At 36.0% G+C, this 20,692-nt stretch overlaps 1 protein-coding gene across 9 annotated transcripts in view; it reads right to left on the minus strand.

Moving 5' to 3' along the window:
• Positions 1–20,692, minus strand: part of CASK (calcium/calmodulin dependent serine protein kinase) — a 214,501-nt gene that overhangs the window by 42,472 nt on the left and 151,337 nt on the right. For all 9 annotated transcript variants that reach the window (XM_084505700.1, XM_084505704.1, XM_084505702.1 and 6 more), the window contains one exon: positions 16,212–16,333. In XM_084505700.1, the coding sequence (XP_084361826.1) occupies positions 16,212–16,333 (122 nt within the window). The remainder of the gene's footprint in view (positions 1–16,211; positions 16,334–20,692) is intronic.

Here is a 20,692-nt window from a genome sequence, read left to right on the forward strand (position 1 = left end):
TATATACAAAATCTAGCAGCTTGGGGTTTTGGCTTTTCATTTTTAAACATTTCCTGATTTGAAAAGTGCCATACATCCAGAGTTTATAGGATGACATGGGAAAGTTCAAGAGGTTAAGGGATTCTGCAAACCTCCCATGCTTTTCCAGCAGATTTACAGAAACTATATTCTAACAGAAGTAATCCTACGATCTTGAATAAGTACTGTAGATCATACATTCCACTATAAAATCAAATTAAACTGCATATTCCACCTCTCTCAATAAATCAAACATCACACACTCAAGAAGTAGCATTAAATAAAGCTCAAAATATGGGAAAATGCTACTGAAGGCAGAAATTTACAGTAAGTCTTTGAAATGGAGAAAAAGAAACTATTCCAAGAAAAAGAGTTCACAATAAAGCCTACCCTTATTCTATCAGGATTTTCTATTGGACAGAAGAACAATGATTTATTTAAACAGGCAATCACAAAGCTCCCAGGTTATTATTATTATTTTTTATTATTGCTATTTAGAGAGAAAGAATCATATGATACAAAACACATCAGCTGTCTTCAATTTCAGATTAGAGACAGATGGTATAGGATCTCTTTCATACAAACCTAACTGTGCATGTTTTAAAGGAATAAATGTACACTTAAAAATAAACAGGCACTGTACAAAAAACTATTTAAAACAACATAAAGATAGTCACCTCTGTGACCTATTTATGTTAGACCACTTATTTGAAATATAAGACAGAAGATAAAGCTAACTATTTTTAGGATATTAGAGAAACTTCTTTCACAGTGAGATGGTGAAACACGAGGACAAGTTGCCCAGGGAAGCCGGGGAACCTCTCATCCTTGTAAATACTCAAAATTCAGCTGCAAAAGGCCTTGAATAACCTGACCTTACAATGAAATTAGTCTTGCTGAAGGCGGGAGACTGGACTGGACAACCCTGGTCTCCCAAGGTCCCTACTAACATTTCTCCACGAGTCTAACTAAACACTACCCAGATTTCTACATTATCTTTGAAGATACTACAGGTATCTTCAAAGGACAGTACTCAAATACAAAAAATCATGGATGGAAACAAACATTCAAAATACACAATCTAACACCTTTGTAATATCAAAACACTGTAAAGGATAAGTTGATAAGATCCCCAACATTTAGGGTGCTCAACAAGGAGATATCAAAAGCTTTCCTCTGGGACCTTACAGCCCCACTGTTTGGCAGAGGACAAGCCTTCAATGGCTGAAATTGTCAAGCTAAAGAAGTGCCTTCATGTGCCTCTGTCACATGAAATACCATAAAGTTTTAGAAGACAGATAAACTGCAAGGCATATACAGGCTAACAACTTTGCGTTCTGCTGCCAAAATACTGCTATACTCAGTAGCTTTCATTGACCACTGCTGATGTTCTTAAAAGCAAAGCTTTCTGCTAGCTTACCGTTCAGGACATAACTTAGTTGCACATATAATTATTTATTTGTACCTCTTCCTAAATTAATAAACAAAACCCACCCAAACTCCAGGAACCTCCTACATTAATAAACAAAACCCACCAAAACTCCAGGAACTCCAATTTAATATGTTTCATCTTTATACACCTGTTAAGAAGCTGCATCAAATTTAAATTGTATGAACTGTGTACAGTGTAAAGTGCAGGAGGAGCTGTTGAAAATTCACAATACACAGCACGATTATTATTATTACTATTGACTGTGCTTTTCTAAGTCACACATGCATCTTAAGACTAATGACATTACAGAAAAGTTACCATGAAAATAAAAACACATATATGGCAATACCCCATGAACAATTCATCTTGTCCAGGTTCGTGTCTTTATGCTTTTCTAATGCATCCTTATGAGAATTTAAAATAATACATACAGGACTGTATCAAAAGTAAAATTTTAACTGTTTGCAGTCACAGTAAAAATGAGAACATGTGACCAAGGTATATATCTGTTAAAGCATGTGAAGTCCAAAAACTGCAAAAGGATGTTAGCTTTTTTAGCAATAAACCTACAAGAGTATTTACTTTGCTGCTTCTGATGATTCCACTGTCACACATTGGGACAAAACCTGTTCTATACTGTGTATGTCAAAACAGGGGATATAAGTTTGCAAAATATAAATCATGCAGTTTCAAACAAAGGGAAGAGGCCTCACAACTTTGGACAGTCAACCTTTTCAGGTTTTCCCCATGGTCAGAGACAAGCCTTGCTGGAGGGCAATTCAAAATTTTATCAATGATATTGAAAGGACTGTATTTAAACTATACACACATGGAAGACTGGGCACATTGTTGAATGTGATCAATGAATATATTTCACAGTGTTCTGTATTAAAAATAATACATTATGAAGCATCTTGAATCTACAAAGTCTCCTTTTCTTTAGGAGAAAAGGGACTTTCAGGGACTAAGGCACAAGAGCATCCTTTCACATGCTACAAGTATTGGAAGTCACAACTGAGATTAACACAGCTCTTAGAAATAATCTAATACCAGCAAAATTCCATACTTAAAATGTAGATTATGTTTAACACTCTTGATACAGTTTATTTTCACTTGTAATTCCTTTTTGATTCCTTCATACTTTTGCTTTCTAGCTCTAGCTGGTTATCATATTTGCTTTACTCCATTTCTCCCAGTATTTCCAGTATCAAAAATAACAGAAATCTCAATGAAAATCTTGAGAAAAAATTAACCTTAACCTCTCCCATCTGCTATAGCAACTTGGAGGACAAAAAAGAGGCAAAATTAACTCAGTGAAGTTGTACTTTTCCTCTTTACTATTTTATTACTTGCTAAATGTTAAGTATTCAGTACTCTTTTACGAAACATAACGTATGGCATTAAACAGAAAATGAACAACATAATTGTTGTAAAATGTCACAGAAAATGTAACCTTTGTAATTTTTTTGAATACTTGGCATCTCAGTCTCACTCCTCAACACAAGTTTTCTGCATTTCCTACCCAGAAAATTATCAAAATTAAGAGCTTGCTCTAGAAGAGCTTAACAAACACAAATGATATATTAATGAATCTTGATATAAAAACATAAATTGACATTATAGATAATTAACAGAACAGAACTGCTTCTTAAAAAGACAAGTTTTACTTTAAACTTTGCATGCTAGAACACAAATGCTACGCATACCCACAACCAGTCAAGCAGCAACACTATCAGTTCACCAGCTTTCTTCGTAGGAGTTGAGACATTTTGTCTTCTGTCTGTAGAAAGGGAGTTCGTTTCTTCTGATGCTTAAAAGCAGACAGCGCAGAAGTCTAATCCACAATCAGGCAGGCAAGACAAAACAACAAACTTCTCTCTTCTGACTATTTTTTCAGACATGGAGAAATTCCATTTTAACCCTTTCCTGTAACAGGAGTCAGAATACTGTCCAAACATAATCCCTATTTAAAGATACACTCAAAATTTTAGATATATCACAAGTAGCAGAAATTTAGGCTCACTATCCAACATAATCTTGAATGTAATCAAAGTTAGACCACACAGTGAAATCAGTAAGTATTTATTTTATCAATCCAGAATCTGGAAGTTTCTGTGATGCAAAGGAGAAAGTTTTGTTAAAACAAAAGCTACTGAACTGCTGGAGCATAAAAAAATATGATCTTTCAATACTAATACACATTTTGTGAGGAATCAATTCAAATGGACAAAAACTGGGCTGCCAACCTTTAATATTAAATCCCTGAACTAAAACAACTAAAAATAGTTATTAAAATGGCCCTGCCATATGTGCTGCTATACTCAAGAGTAGCACTTGGCACTTGTAGTGACACTCAACACATCTCCAGGTGCTTCACAGAACATTATGAACTCAAGACACATTTAAGAGAGATGCTTAGGGTCATGAGGCTAGGTACTGAAAATTTCATAAAGAAAACGTGGCTTTCCAAACTCCAGTAAAAAACTCCACGTACAGGGTCACACTACTTCCTCCTTTTCAGTCCGCATCACAAACAGTTGTGAATTTCTTTCTCTTCTACCATTGAATCGAAGTGTAAGTGATGAAAACAGCCTCCTATATAACCAAACATGTCCTTTTCTTCAACAGAACAGCACTATAAGGTCTCAAGTTGTGCCAGTGGAGGTTTAGTTTGGACATTGGGAAGAATTTCTTCACAGAAAGGGTAGTCCAGCATTGGAATGGGCTGCCCAGGGAAGTGGTGGAGTCCCCATCCCTGGAGGTATTTAAGAGGCATCTGGACATGGCACCATGTCCTGACTCTCTAGGTCATGTTGATAGTTGGATTTGATGATCCTGAAGGTCTTTTCCAACCTAGACGACTCTATGGTACTATGATTTGATGTTTCCTTTCTGAACAATGTAGTCATCTGCAACACGGTGATATTAAAGAAATGTTTTACATCATTTTTAGTTTGATGTACTATCCAAGAATTCTCTGGTGGAAGTGCTGCCCCTTGTACAGTAAGGTTCACTAACAAGCACCCTTGTTGCTCTTTGGTGCCCTTTGGAGATCCCTGCAGTGGCACTCCATTTACCCCAGAGGTTTCATGGGCTACAAGTTCGAAAGAAATCTGTGACCTATTGAATGAAGCAAGCAGTAATATCCAATAAATGCTAACATGTCAAGTCCCAATTACATAATGGATAGATCACTTTATTCTTTCCTCTTCTAGTTCTGTTTCAGCATCATCTTTTCCATGCAAAATGTCATAAGCTCCCAACAGAAGTCTGCTTCCTTGTGATTCTAGACCCTCACGGAAACATTTCCTGGAAGGTAACAAATCCCACTGGTAAGCACACTAAGTAAGTAGGTCACAGTTGGCAGGGCTTTAGCTTTAACTTCTGTTTGAAGGCAGTTTGTTCCTTGTTTTCCACTGTTATGGACTGTGCCTGAAGTTCACTGTGACCTAACATCGGTGATGTAACATTCATTTCCCAGCACAGTTCTTCAGCGCGTGTTACAGCCCCATCCTGTATGAATGTCCAAAGCATGTTTAAGACTACCTTGTGAATGGTAGAGGATTACAAGTTACAGCCCCACACAGCTTTGAACTTTTATCCCTGTGATACACTTATCTTAAGGAGAACAGGAGTACATTCAACCTTTGTATTCAAACACCTTACACAGTGAAGTACAGCGCTGTAAAACAGTGACCAAAAGTACTTGAACAGGTTTCACAAAGCATAGTACTGGCTGAGATGAAGGTTTCCTAACACAGCATCCACAGAACAAGCCAGTTTGAAGCAGTCCATGAATTTTGTCCAGACAGAAAGGTTGGCTTCTGCACATGTTACGCAACAGACCTGACACGCGCTCTCATTGCAGCTTGGAATTTCAGGCACTCACACTTCCACTGACAGAAGTCATGCTAATTAAAAATATTCAATTTCTTTCTACATATTCACATTCATGCAACACAAATTATCTTTTACACAATGCTACTTTAGAACAGAGTTCCAGCTGCTGCTACCTGTGTCAAAAGTAACATAGAAGCAGATTTTATTATACCTTTACCTACAACAAGAGGTAAGAGAAAACAGTGCCATGTAAACTCAATCAACCACATGCAATTTCAACTTCTGCTCTAAGGCATCATGCCACATTTGGACCTCTTCACGTGTTTCATTTTAAATCAAGAACTTAACTTTTGAGGGGAAGAGATGGGAAAGGACACAACTGAACTGGGCACAACATGTCTCTGCATATTATTTTGATTCCCACTGCAGACAAATGACAAATGTTGTCCCTTACAGAGTCAAAATGACAAACATACACAAAACCCGAAATTCTGACCATGCAAACTTGACAGTAATGAAGCTAAGTGCAAATTGGAAAACATTTAGTGAGTGTTTACAGCTTGTTAATGATGACATTTCTGAAACATGCAGAGGATACTACGTATTTCTTAGTGGTTAATGCCTCACTATTTGGAGAGGAGGGAATCTATTAACTCAGTCTATTTCAAGAACCGCTAGAATAAAATTCCTTGACCCTTTAGCATGCTAGACATGAGAACTGCCTGTCAGATGTGGCCCTACTGAGCTGCCAGAACAGCATCTTGGGAAAGGCCAAATGAGCAGGGTTCTTTCTGCTGAGGACGAATGTAAGGACAGACAGCAACAGATATGGTATCTGTCTTATGGTAGAATACATTATATGTTTGTAGGCTTCTTTTCACAGGGAAAGCATATTCTTTAGCCCCTATGAAGTGCACAGCCAAAGGCCTGTAAATCCACTGCCTTTGTAGTAACCCATGGTGTAAAAAGGCACCCAGAAAGAAATCTTCATTGCATTCAAAGAGTCTGGCTCTTTGACAGACTTGATTAGTAGTGACTTGATTACACAACACTTGGAAGGAAAGCATATAGTCTTTGCCAATGTTGGCAAGAGGCAGATATCAAGTGGCATTACATACATTATCACTCGATATTTTATCATCTCAATCTTGCATTCACATATTTTGTATGCTTGGAAACAATAGGGGAACTAGAAGGTTAGGGTATAGAACATTAAAAAGGTTTTCCATTCTGCTCTGTAAGTTAAATGGGGTATCTGTAGCTAAACCGTTTGATCAAAACTTAAAAAAGTGAAAATGTATCCAAGTTTAAATTCTGTCAAGAGGTTACAATCCTCTAGCAAAAATGCAGGCAGTCATGAAGTGTGGAGAAATCACACAAAGTTTGACCTGAAACTGAGCCTATATGAATCAGCGTAGTTCCATACACACTAAATCCACTGTGCTTATGTATGTGGGTGTAACCATTTTTTAACCTGTAATTCTTATACTGCTAGTGTTTTGACAAGCAATTTTAGCTTTTGAAATGATACAGCAAATACTTACGTGTATCACATGGTGCATTGCTCTTTACAGTCTTCACAGAACATCAAAGATTTTTACTTTTTTTTTTTTTTTCTAAATTTATCTTTGATCTAGTTTTATTTTTAAACTGATAGAGTTGATAGCAGATTCAAAGACATGCTTATACTTATAGTGGCTCAGACCACATGGTCAGGTGACAAGATGTCCAGTAATATCTGACTTATATGATCTGTTCCTGTGCAAAGGGATAACTTTTTACCTTCAGCATACATTAGTTACAAAAAAAATGTAGCTCCACCAGAGAATTTACTCCTTTCAACAGAAACCAGTGCGGGCTATTCACTTACTACATAAATTCAGAGGTAAAAGAGTTAGGAAAGGACTATACTTTTACAAAATAAACTGCAATGTGTATGTGTTTTTCCATCCTTTTAATATGTTCCTGTTGATTTGCTTTATATTCACTGTGATTTTTTTTTTACTTGTGTCACAGAAGCACTGATACTAATCAATTATGTTATCCTTCAAAATCTTACAAGTCATTATTTCCTTCTATTTAATTTCAGGTGTCCCCAAAATCTGAAGTGCCTCCTTTTTCCACTGACTACCTTACCTTGTTCACATACAAGGAATCCAGACTCCAGTATCTAACAGCACTAAATTTCACAATATGTTTTATCATGAAGATTAATCAACTGGTACAATGAAGTAGGACTCCAGCCTATTAATTTGTCTTGTATTTTAAAACAAACTTAAATTAATGACTATCACAAAAATTCCATTGACTGTGGAAGCAGTCGTTCTCAAGAACTGAGAGCAGATGTAAAAAAAAATATGACAGACAGTACATGTATATAGCTTGCTCATGAGGAAGAGGTTGCAAAATTCCACACCATGGGTCATATATGTAGGCCAACATACGTTGTTTCAAATTTGAAAGTGTGATAAACAAAGACAGGGATTGAATAATCTTACATAAATACATGCAACACTTTAAAACCATAGTGACAAAAACATTTAAATTTAAGTAGACTAAACTATACTCCCAACTCCTCATGAGCTCAGTGCAGACATCCAGTGTACTTTTAATTCCTCCTCTCTAGAGTACAAGGTACCTTCCATATGCCATCTAATCTTTTTCTCTTTCAGGAACTCCTTGCCACAAGTCCCTCTAGCTTTTTGTTTTGTTTTGCTTTTAGTCTCAACTATGTTCCTGAATCACAACCCAGATTTTTCTTTGTTGACATAGTAAACCTTTTAACTTCTTTTGGAAATATTGAAAGAAACGAACCTAGGATGACACAACATTTCTGCTTTCAGTTAGTGCCAATGAACTTGCAGTAGCGATGTGAAAGACATGGGTGGTAATTATGTAGTTTAAAGAAGTATCATATGATGGTCCTCCTCCATTATTATTTGGTTTTGAGCATTACACTTTCAGGTGGATATCAAACAATGTAGAAGATTTCAGTGGAGGGCAACAAAACCAGGAGATTTTAGAAAATATGATTATGAAGACACCAAGAAGCTGATAAAAGTAAACATAAACATCATGGAAAACTAATCCCTCAATGCAAGAAGGGCTAAGACTGGATCACACCTTGATATTTTCTACAGAATAACCTTTGTCCCCAGCTTGCCCCCCACCTTCCAATATGGGCAAGTGATCTACAGTATTAACTGTAGACTCAGGTTAAGCCTAAACAGGTTTCAATCCCAATTCTGTCACTTGAAATAACCCCTCTGGGTTAGAACACCGTCTTAAAGGAGAGGACATCAATGACCAACAACTTCATTCCAGGGAGACAAAGAACCCAAATACAACTAGGTAAGGCTATAATGAGGGTCTAGAAAGAACATGGCTTCTCACCTGCTGTGTGACACCCACTGTATCTTGCACTGGGAGGTGTGAATGTCAGGATTACAGCCATTTTTGTTTCTCTCTACCCATGTAAGTCTTTTGTAATGACATACTGAGAATAAAAATATACTGCAGCAAGCTCATTAGTACAGAGAACAGTCAATGTGCACCAGACAACTACTTGAATTACTGAGGCAGGATGCAGTGAGGCCTGACTGACTTCAAAGATGGAAGTATATTTTACTAGGATGTTACTGTACTGCCTTTGGGAATCTAATGTAGTCTAAGTGCAGACAGAAATACCAGTCTGAAGAAAACTCCCAGCACAAACAAACCAGAAGCATTATTGAACATTTGTGGACCATATCCTAGGCACTGTAGCATCCCTTCCAACTCAACACATTCCTTATTTTTTCCAGTTGTTAGAGTAAGTCCCAAGCTCTTGGAGAAGTAAGATCATCCAAGAATAAGAAGTTTTAACAGGGGAAAAAAAAAAAGAATAAAAAAACATAGCCCTTATGGTTAAAAATAAATTGAAACTATTTTGAACTACACTCAACATAAAAAGAGTTAAAGAAAATGTGGAAAGTCAACCATGAAAATGATCCTTTACATCTTAAAATAGTATTAGTGAAGTTAATTAAATGTTCCACAAGTGTGAGGAATGTGCTTTAGTGTTCTTTGACAGATCAGGGCCCAACACCATAAGAATACAAAGTAATCAAAGGAATTTTTAGATTCTACATACTAAAATATAACTACACATTTATGCTTTTGGAATAACATAATGTTGATGTGCACAGACACAATGACAAACTATTGACACAAAAGAATTGATATTCGGTCAAGAGAATGGGCTAAATAGTGTTATCCTCATTTAAAGTATGTTTTTTATTAAGCTGTATTTCACTTGATGATTCAACACATCGGTACTATGCTTAAAAATATTCAGAAATGACAGAACATTAGTTAGAAAGCAAACAGGCTAACTGCAACAAAACAACTGTTGAAGTGCCATGCAATCCAACCCAGAATTTTGCATTGTCATTAAGTGATGGATACATACATTTTTTCAAAAATGAATCTCAATCAACATAAATGTTAGTTTTATTTCTTATTTGCATTATCAGTCTTGTGTTTCAGAGATCCCATCACACATCAACATTATATATTAACAAAACATAGAAGAGAAATGGTTTCTGCTCTGAAGACTAAATATAAGACAATTCTCAATATAAGGCAATTCTCTATATAAATTTGTAAGACAGAGAAACAAGAAGAGCAAGAAAACAATGAGATGATGCTGACTAGCAGACTGATCTACATATCCTAGGAACAAAGAAAATAAAATTCAAGCACATGAAAGAAGTTGAAACTGAAAGGTATTTTAGAGAATGATTATGAAACAATGAAGAAGAAATTCTAGAAGAGACTCTGCTTTTTTTTTTTTTTTTTTTTTCTTCCCCAGATATGGCCTTCCAGACACGTTACCTTTTAGAGAAAAAGCATACTGTGCTGGTGATGAGGATGATCCAGTCCACCTGCTGAAAGCATTCTTCCAACAGTTCTCCCTAAGGCTTGGTCGCTGTTCCTTGTATACTACTTGGGAAAGGAGTTTCCATTGCAGTGGGAGACAGTCCCTCCCACTCTCTGGGGCAGAGCATGCTGCCTCTGCTGGTCTGGGATAAAAGCCAGATTTGGTTCCTCAAATAGCAAGGTGCTGTCCTGCCAACATAGTTTCTTTCTTTCCACTTTTTTAAAAACAATTATTTTCCATTTGCCTTTGTCTTACAAACATATCAATTAAAGGATAATTAAAAATAGGAAAACAAGGTGATTTAAAAATGAGAAAGATTTATTTTGTCTAAGCATAACATGCTCTGGGGGAATTTGGCAAGACATCTAGTACACATACAATTTCTGATTTATATTTGGGAAAAAAATGCATTCATGTTTCACTGAAACATCTTCCACTTACTAGTTTTAGCATAATCAGTATTCAAGAGGGTAAGGACAAATGTTGGTCAAAAAAACTTGAACCACACTATGTGCTACATATAGGAAATCATACTTATGCAAATGAAAATAAGGAAAAATGAGACATTTAACAAAAATATTAAAGCTTTTTATACTGAATTGCTGGGTTTGTTTTCTTTTCTATATCACATACAGGAATTCCACCAGTCTATTAATGGTTTAAAAGAAGTGAAAGAAAAGGGAAATGAAGGCTTTGTGAAAATAGAAATAAAAATGTCTCTTGATTTGCTTTTATCAAATTGTAAAACAGATTTTTCAAATTTGCTCAGAAAAGTGCAAAGCGGGGATAAATACATGAAAAGTTTCGAACATTTTCAAAAGGAGAACTAAAATGTCAATCATGGCTGGACACTGCTGAATGGCTGATACTTTAATAAAAGACATTCATGTGTCCTGCCAACATCTAACATTGGGAGGGTAAACAGAGCAAAACAAAATAAATCCAGTTGAAAGTTTTAGCCAACCATGTAAGATGCTAAACTGAGGACCCAACAACATTCTTTTTAGCAAAAGAGAAAATATGTTTCCTTAAAAGTCTGGACTTCAGGACTGAATCTGTTTGGATGACTGAGTTCAAAAGAAATATTAAGGGAACTCTGAAATGTGCATGCATGCATGTTCCTTTGAAGCGTTACCAAAAGCAGCCAAGGAAAACAGACATAAAAGTGAGATTCTCTTGAAAAATCAGTATGCTTTAATAAATATATGCACTTTGAATATAAATTAAACTCTAAAGGGAAGAAGTAGCTAAACATACAGATACGTTTCAGACAGCTACTCCAAAAATTATTTCATTTCATTTAGGTAAAACTATACACGTGCAATGTATTACACCAGCAAAAGGTAAAATAAAATTTCTTCAAAACTCATCCTGTTTCTATTTCAGACACATTTACAGAAATAGCAACACTTACCTCAAATAATCTGTCTAGGAAAATAATGCAACAAACTTCTTAAGTTAACGGCCAAAAGATATCAGCCTAGAGCATGCTATCTGACTGAGGACAGACACAGACAAAGCTAGCAGCACAGAGAGGCCCCAGTCACACAAAAGCTGATATTGTTCTCCTGCTGAGCAAAAATCTCACTTGTAAATCGAACGACATCTGCATTCAGAATCACCCACAGAAACCGTCCCTGGAGAGGTGACCAGACTACTTGACTCAATAGGAGAAAGTTTTCTCGTCTCCTTCTATGTAGGCAGCTGTGTAAAATAGCAGCTTCCAGTTTTACTTTTTAGCAAACCTGGCTTCCTTTGATATATTGATAGAGATCAAACACAATTGTTAAGATCTTCCCCATTAGGTACAGCCTTTGAAGCCCAGTATACTTTTCAAAACAGATAATCATTAAAGTAATATCTTTTGTTACGATACAGAAAACACCAAATACTAATGTCTCTAAAATTAGTAATCTCCTCACATTTGTTTCCAACTTCTTGATCAGTACTGCTGACAAAAGACAGCAGTGCCTCCCAGGATCTTTTTCATGAAAGTCAATTAAAAAATCTTAATCAAATCATTTAACAAGGTTTCTAAAAACCTGTCAGTGGTAATAAAAGGCTGTTTCACTACTTAAATTTACTTCCCTTTTTCCATAAAGTTATTTATATCCTTTACTTAACTTCATTACATTCTTTATGATCTAAACTGGATACCAGAATGAAACAATCTATAAAGTTTTATGTAGTCATAAACCCCAAAATTTCTAAGTCCCAAACAGGAATGTCCTACAGCATTCACTGTAATTATGATCACCACATTTCTAAAAGAAGTGAGAAAAAATACCTGTCCAACCCAAAGTTACTTTTTACATTATAAATATCTATTATTAAACAATATTTATATATATACACATAATGAATATTTCCAAATGCTTGTTTCTAGAAGGGTCTTTTCTTTACTCTCCTTGGCAAACAAATTTAAGATTTTAATACTGAATTATTTAACTTCTGTACAGTAAAACAAGCAAACAACCCCCCCCAATAGTTTCTGTAAAAATTGAAGCTATTCAATAAACTCACACGAGGGCATGCTGGTATACTGCAGGATGGGCCCTAGAGTGAATATAAATTATTTTATAAGCAATTGTCACCTTTTTCCCCTTATTTTGAACGGCTTTGTCACAGAAGTGGAAAGAGACTTCAGATAGTTATCTAAGTAGACATACAGAAATGAACCAATTAAGAACTATCAACGGGATGCTAAGAACCCTGCTTTCTGCGGCCCTCAGAGGTGCCTGTTCAGAAGACATCATCTATTTTGTGATCTATACAATCTGAAAAAAAAAACACAGCAAGTTTGCACTCTTAACACAGAGACTAGCCTTTTATTTCCTCTCAGAAAATAAGTTAGTTCAGAAGCAAAAGAAGGTATTTCAGCAGCAGGAATGATCTATCATCATGTGCCTAATCTAAAAATAAGGATAACTCTTGAGAAAGAATAAGAACATGAGAACAAATTTAACTGTGGAAAACGGCCAAGAAAGAGGAACAGCAGTTTTTAATGCAAAGTGACAACTTAATGACAGATTACAAAATTCCTACTTAGTGGAATGTAATATTTCATAGGTGACTTGTTCTGGTGACTTCATTAACCCCAAATACTGGAGAGGAATAAACGGTTTCCCCAACAGAACTTCATTGAAGTACAGACCAGGAGCTCTTCAAAGTTCTGAGAGGAACTGGCATTGTATCAATGCATAAACAGAAGGTAAGCTCCCTCATTCAAGTTTCTGAAATGTAGAACCTACCCTTTCAAATAACAGCCTTTAACTGGCTTCAGTCTTTCATATGTGTATTTTATAACACTGGAATCTTCTAGAATTTTATTTTGTATTATTCTCTTCCAGATATCTTCGGGAAGATTCTATCATCGCCCTTACACACAGCACAACAAAACAGAAATGTTTTTTGATAGTGTTTTCTTCTCACAAATATGTTATTATAGAGTGCATTTAGAAGTATCCCTTTCTAAGAGAATGACCATGACTTAAAAAGAATGGCAAACATGACATAAATTAACTTCAGTATTTTCCGGTTTAATAGGCTACAGCAGACCATTAGAGAAATATTATCATTACTGAAATACGATGAACAGACTGCTACCGTAAAGAACAGAAAAAAGTAAAAACATTGCAGAAGCATGAGTTAATGCCTAAAAGACTAATCATGAGGTGAAATACTTCAACAAATGCCATCTAGTTTGCAAAAAAAGAAAAAAAAAAAAAGAAGTTGGATGATGACATAATAGTCATAGAATCAGTCATAGAATGGTTTGGGCTAGAATAGACCTTAAATCATCTGGGTCCAACCCCCCTACCATGGGCAGGGATGCCACCTCCAAGATCAAGTTGCCCAAGGCCCCATCCCCATCCAACCTGGCCTTGAACACTTCCAGGGATTATTCCCACCTACCATTCTTTGATTTTCAGAGTACAGTGTTACCAGAGCATTCTTACTTTCAAATGACACTAAAATAGAAGATGTTGTTCACTCACTAGTGGTTACTCAGTCCACAGGACTGCAGTATAACTAATCTAAAAGGAACGCCCTCAAAATACAAAGAGTTGTTGACATTGGGTCCTCAGGGTCAAATTTTTTGCTCTACAGATTTGCTATCTTGTGTTGGAGTATGCTAATGTAGACATAGCTCTGCGGATTTGTTTCCTTCATCTGAGTGTTTTCTTGGTGGAATTTGTAGGTTGCTTTAGAAAAAAGCATAGTCTTGCCTGAAAGCAAGTCACCTGTCTTCAACACGAAATATCCACATACCCTGAAATCAAATCTGGGAAAGTTTTTCAGCTGATTGTACTGGGTCTGGCTGGGATGGAGTTAACTTTCCCTGCAGTGGCCCATACAGTGCTGTGCTCTGCACTTGCAGCTAGAACAGCACTGGTATCACACCAATGTTTTGTTTATTGCTGAGCAGTGCTGGCACTGCATCAAGACTCTCTCCACCCCAGCCAGCCCTAAACGGACGGAAGGGATATTCCATACCATGTGGTGTCACACTCAGCAATAAAAGGTGGGAAAGGGGAAGAAGACGGGGGGCTTTCATGATGATCTCTGTCCTCCCAAACAGCTGCTACACATATTGAGGCGCTGCTTCCGGGGATGTGGCTGAACATTGCTTGTTGATGGGAAGCGGGAAATGTTTTTTTTTCTTCCCTTTGTGCTTCTGATTGGCTTTTACATTTTTTTCTTTTTCTTTCTAGCATACTGTCTTCTCCTCCCCTCTTCTTTTGAGGAAGGGGAATGAGAGAGTGGTTGTGGTGGAGTTTAGCAGCCCAGCAGGGTAGAACCACCACACTACTTTTTGACCTTTGTATTAGATCCTAATACTGTGTAGACACAGAAGCCAATGAAACATGATTTGCATCTGAATTTGTCCTTCCAAGAAGGTTTTGGAACTAAATATGAGGGATAAACTGTAAGCTTGCAGTGATGCTGAATGTCCCTGTTGTGACCAAGAGCTGAAGTTCAGCAAACACTTCTACCTCAAAGTTGAATGTGTGTTTTCCCAAATTCACACAATTTTGGAGGAAGCATGATGTATCTACTTGTGAGGCATGCTTTGTTAAAAGCCATTGAGAAATATAAATGGGATTTTTGCATGTGACAAGCTAGGAGGCAATCTTGAAAGCAGGAAGTTCTTAAGTCACAGAAGTCTTTAAGTCACATGCGAGCATTTTTCAAACACCACATTACTTGATTTTCAAAATTAATTTTGCAAAATGGAGCAATTTTCTTGGAAGAAAAATCTATGAATCATCTGACATCACAGTTCATCTGGACATATAGTCAGACAGTGAACTATGTTGAAAGATAGCTAGTGAAGAAATGGAAACCAGATCTTGATTATGCCGTATCACGAGGCACTAACCTGTATCTTTCAACTCTGTGATTTTTGCATGCTTTTTTGTGGAACATCAGCTGTTGTCTTATGTATTAATGGCTCTCATGAACCTCAGGCTAATGTTGATTTAGATGACTGTGGCTATCACTTACTTTGTTTAAGTATAGGACAGAAACTGGCACGCTCAGGTGTTTTACACAGAAAAATGTCATATTTTTCATATTTTCAAAAATATCCATAGAATTTTTCTAAGATTATTACTTAAAAATAGTAATAAAAAGAAGTCAATATGCACAGTTATAAAATTACATTTTGGATTTAAAATAAAAAATAAAATCCAGCACTTACCACATGAAAAAAGCTTATTATGATAAATTATTTTAAAGTACAGCAACTAATTCAAACCAAAGCATGAATCATTTACATATGATTAAATTAACTCTAATTTTTCTAAAATATTCTGCATGTATAGTACAAAAATGTACTTCTTTTGTCAAGTGCTAGTTGTTTGTTACAATCCACATCTAAATAAATTAACTTGCTATGAAACAACAAAAAAGAATATATGCAGGATAAAACCAAATTCTGGCTAATGAACAACAGATACAAAAATGTATTCAAACTGTTTATCTCAAAAAACTTACATCTAGTAGCGTGTGAAGATGCTGATCCTGGAAAACACTGTGAAGAAAATCTAAGTCTTTTTCACTGCAATCTGTAAGTGCATGAATTTCCTCCAGGCTGTCAAGCACCTGTGAGACTGCTCCTATGGGGCAATAAATAGGAGGGGGAAAAAAAAATTAAAACTCGATAGAGCAAAGACTCATGGCAAATTGAACTTTGGAAAAGGAAACTTTTACTAATCTTGTATAACTGGAGCAGGAACTTAAAAAAGCCAGAGTTTTACAGGAAAACACACTGAACAAACTTCATGAATGTCAACAGTGCCCATATGTAATTATTCATAAGAAATGGTTTAACTGAAGGGAGGTTAAAACCTCTCTCAGGTATTTATTAAGTTTTGCTGGGTTGTACTTAGTCTGGTTTCCAACAACGTCTTATGAAGTCACTTGGGTTATCTGCTCAACCACCTGTCCTCACCATTTTTACTTCGACCTTCTCTTTCTTCACCTTTTGAACTGTTGGCCCATTTCAAATACACATCCCAAATTGGTAGAAATTTGAAAGAAACAATGCATTCAAAATTCTTTTTAAAATCAGCATCTGGATAAAGGAGGGAAGACAAAGAAAGACCTGACTGCTTTGTCCTCTAGAGTACGAATAAAAGGCTGTAAGGTTAGCTCAGATTTTTTTTTTTTTTTTTTTTTTTCTGTTCTGCTTGCCTGGTTATCTCAAAACCAGACTTAGCACTTGCTGTCTTTTGAGAACAATGGATTGTTTTGGGTCATTGAAAGATGGGGTGATTTTTATATGGGTAAGGGTGAAAGAAGAAATGAGGGATATGGAGACATAAGGGAAAACCGGAAGGCATTGTGGAAGGTGGAAATCCATGAGGAAAGTTCAACTCATAGCTGGGAAGGACAGATAAACACAACATAAATCATAGTAAAACAGATAGATATAAATCTATAAAATAGATTTTTATTTTAAATATAAATCTATAAAGATATAGATTCCTTGTGGAACACCTTGTTTTAAAAATCAGGTATTGATGGAGGCTGCCACTTGTTAGCATTACTAAAATGCTGACATTGGCTTATCTAAACACTTATAGCTCATGTCTTCAGATTTTCCACCATGGTATAAGCAACTGGAAAGATGGTATCTTATGATTCAGTGTTAGCCTGTAAAAATGCCAGTTTTTGACAGTCATCTGCAAAATGCTCTCTCATAAATAAATTCTTAACTCTGGATACAGAATTCTACACATTCTGTACTTCAGTAATTTCTCCTTAATGCATGTTGTCTGCTTCTTACTCACTTGCTGGTGGCCTAGTTACGACAGTCAGACAATATATATGAAATTCTAAAAAAAATACTCTATTTCTTGAAATTCTACTCCATTATATATGAACAATTCTTATCATCCCTTAGGTGTTTTTGTAGCCTATTGTATTTTCAGAATAAATAATAATAAAAATTAATAAAGATGAAAAGCCACCCCCTCCCAACCACACAAGGAGTCAAGTTAATTCAGTTACTTCTCTGAAAACCTTAAAAAAATGGAAACTTAATTAAATACACTAAACAAGACTTGTGATGAGTAAGTTAAAAATCCAGAAAGTCTTGTATCACATTTAGTAAAAGTCTTAACCTCAGATTGTCTTCTCATTTCTTTGGATACCACGGTTAAGAACTACAGTATTCCACTTGCTCACAACTCATAGGTCATAAGCAATAAGAAGACTTGTTAATCCTCTGTCATTAAATGTGTCTGACTACTTATTTGCAACTGATTTATTAACGTAGGTTACATTTCTTTAAAAAAGTGGTGGCTGGATAGCAAGGAGTAAGACATTGTTTGCCTCATTGTAGTTTCTGTACATCAGAGCTAGTGTGCTGAAGAAGAGAAAAAACAGCTCCATCTTTGACAGTGAATAAGTATGCTTTGCTTAGAGGAACCTTCTATACTCCTCTGCCTGCAACATATCTTGCACACTTGGAGACACAGCAGGAAACCTGAGGAAATACAGGAACCCGGAATCTGCTGGTAAGAGCACAGAGAGATGCACAACTAAGCCTCAACGGCATGGAAGAACTCAAAAAGGGACCAAAAAGCAAATGTGCTGAGTTTCTTTTAACATTTTCTGTACATCAGTTAAAGACTGATGAACTTATGAGACTGTCAAGACTGAAGGAAAGTGCTTGACTTTCCAGAATACAGTTGACAGAAAATAATTTATTAGAATTCCCTTCTATTTCTATTCTTGTCAAACTCAGAGCTTAAATTAATTATTTTCTAGCAAAACTTTGCTTTCTAGGCTCAAAGCCCTTTCTACATATTTGCAGTGTCGACTTTACGGAAAACATGTGAGAAGATTCAATTCAAAGGCTCAGATATGCTGGAGTCTTGTAATACTGCTTGAAGGTGCTCGTAACCACAAAAACCAGAGCCAAAACCACAATCGATGAGAAGCATGCTCTAAGTTCTATTATTACTTCGCCAATCACCGAACGTGTTGGACTTTTTATTTGACAGCATTATTTACTCTGGGAATTTGATTTTGTGCAATACTTTGGGGCCTTTCAAAGAGAAAGAAAAGTTACGATTTCCTTAACATTTGCATCTGAACAATCTTTTGAATACCTGGAAATGCCAGAACATTAAACACTAGCTCTTGTTTCTCCTGCCCGTTGGTTGCACTGGCTGTACTGCAACCAATAGATGGCTGTAACAGAAAGTTTCCAAGAACATTCTTAACAAATTTGATGGCAAGTTCTGACAGTGACTTGATAACCTCTCAAAAATCAGTTTTGCCTTTTTTTTTTTTTTAACCTACAATCTTGTTGTCTATCTACTACCATGTCCTTCCATGTCATCACACATGTACAAATAACATGCACTTGCATGAGAAAATGGCATAGTAGCAATAGACTGACAGCACGTTATTGTTTAAAATAGTGACAGAATAATAAGTAGGCATTTTTGTAAACACTTAAACTCTGCTACGGACACTTGGTTCAAAGCATAACAATACCTTTCAGAAGAGTTTTAAATTCACATAAAAGATACTGTCTAAAATAAAAATAACCAATTTTTGGAGAACACCTGCCCCTAAAAGAATCCTGTTGTATTCAAGCTAATTTCTAGCCTTTGAGAAAAAAAAATACAACAAACGATAAGGTATAAAGGCACGCAATAGGTGTGTAAATGCACTCAACATTCATGGTTATACTACGTATCCTCTAGAAATAGCAATTCAACTCTTTTCGTCATTGAAAATGCACCCATTTTAGCCTCAGCATAGATGAGAAAGGACTTAGGTGAGTTGTTACAATCATACAATCTAAATCTCAGATTTCAAATGGTCTTTAACAGTAAAAGACAGACATTCTAAATATAAAAATTAAAAAAATGTATAAATATTAGTAAACTGGAAGAAAAAACAACTTGACTGACTTTTTTTAAAACTCCGTAAAGCAAACTTTGTTAGAAAATGCTGCTTACTGCCACTGAACTTTCAAGTAGCCTCATCCAATTAGGTGAGATGAACATCACCCTGCACATCAATTTGCTATAAAAATGTATACACATACAATTGTGCAGGAAATGTTGTAATGCCAGGGATAAAAATAGAAGACTCTTCTTCAAAGTAACAGTAATAAAATCCGCACCAAATGTGATTCTATTGTAGTACTTGTGGATCCTACTGTAATTGCATGTTATCAGTGTGTGCAAAGGAACAGTGGTATTCGGGGTCGTATGCATAACCTCATTTTTCCTGTATTCCCATAAGACTATCTAAGAAAGGATGGGTGTGACTATTCACACCTATTTGGTTCCTTTAGCGTTTTGTTTGTTTGGTTTGGTTGTTTTGGTGTTTGTTTTGGTTCCTTTGGTATTGACATTTCTGAAATGCTGAAAACTATGGGTTCTCACCACGTTAAAAAAAACAACAGCCAGATGAATAAACAAAAAACAGCCTGAATGCTTACAGTAGTCTTCTGCAGTCATTACTAATACATGAAACTTGTTTCACAATTAGTAGAATGACTTCTTAAGAATAATACCAAATTGCTTTTAAGAAGATGGGAAGATGAACTGAGTACTTTTATTCCCATTGAGGAAGATTTATTATTTGTCAGTTAGATCTATTTGCCTTCTAAGACAGTAACTTGGCATTATTTCTTCACCCATTGTGTTGCCAAAGTTATCACAGGTATTTCCTGCAGATTCTATTACCTAATTTATGACGATGGCCATTCAGAGAAGGTTCTCTCTGAATTCTATCTCTAGAGACTTCGTAGTTCTCATACAGCTCCTCGATTATCACCTGAGGTTAGAGCATCATGGACACTGGTTCATCAAGTTGCAAGTAGAGAAAGCTTTGGTAAAACACAGTACCATTACTGTGTTCTGGCATCTCTAGGTATTCTAACCAGGAACAAATGGTTTGGCTAGAAACTGATCTTTAGAGGTATTAAGTAGCTGCTTACTGCTTCC

The sequence above is a fragment of the Aythya ferina genome (assembly GCF_964211825.1).
Source record: "Aythya ferina genome assembly, chromosome: 1".
In the NCBI taxonomy this organism is placed as follows: Eukaryota; Metazoa; Chordata; class Aves; order Anseriformes; family Anatidae; genus Aythya; species Aythya ferina.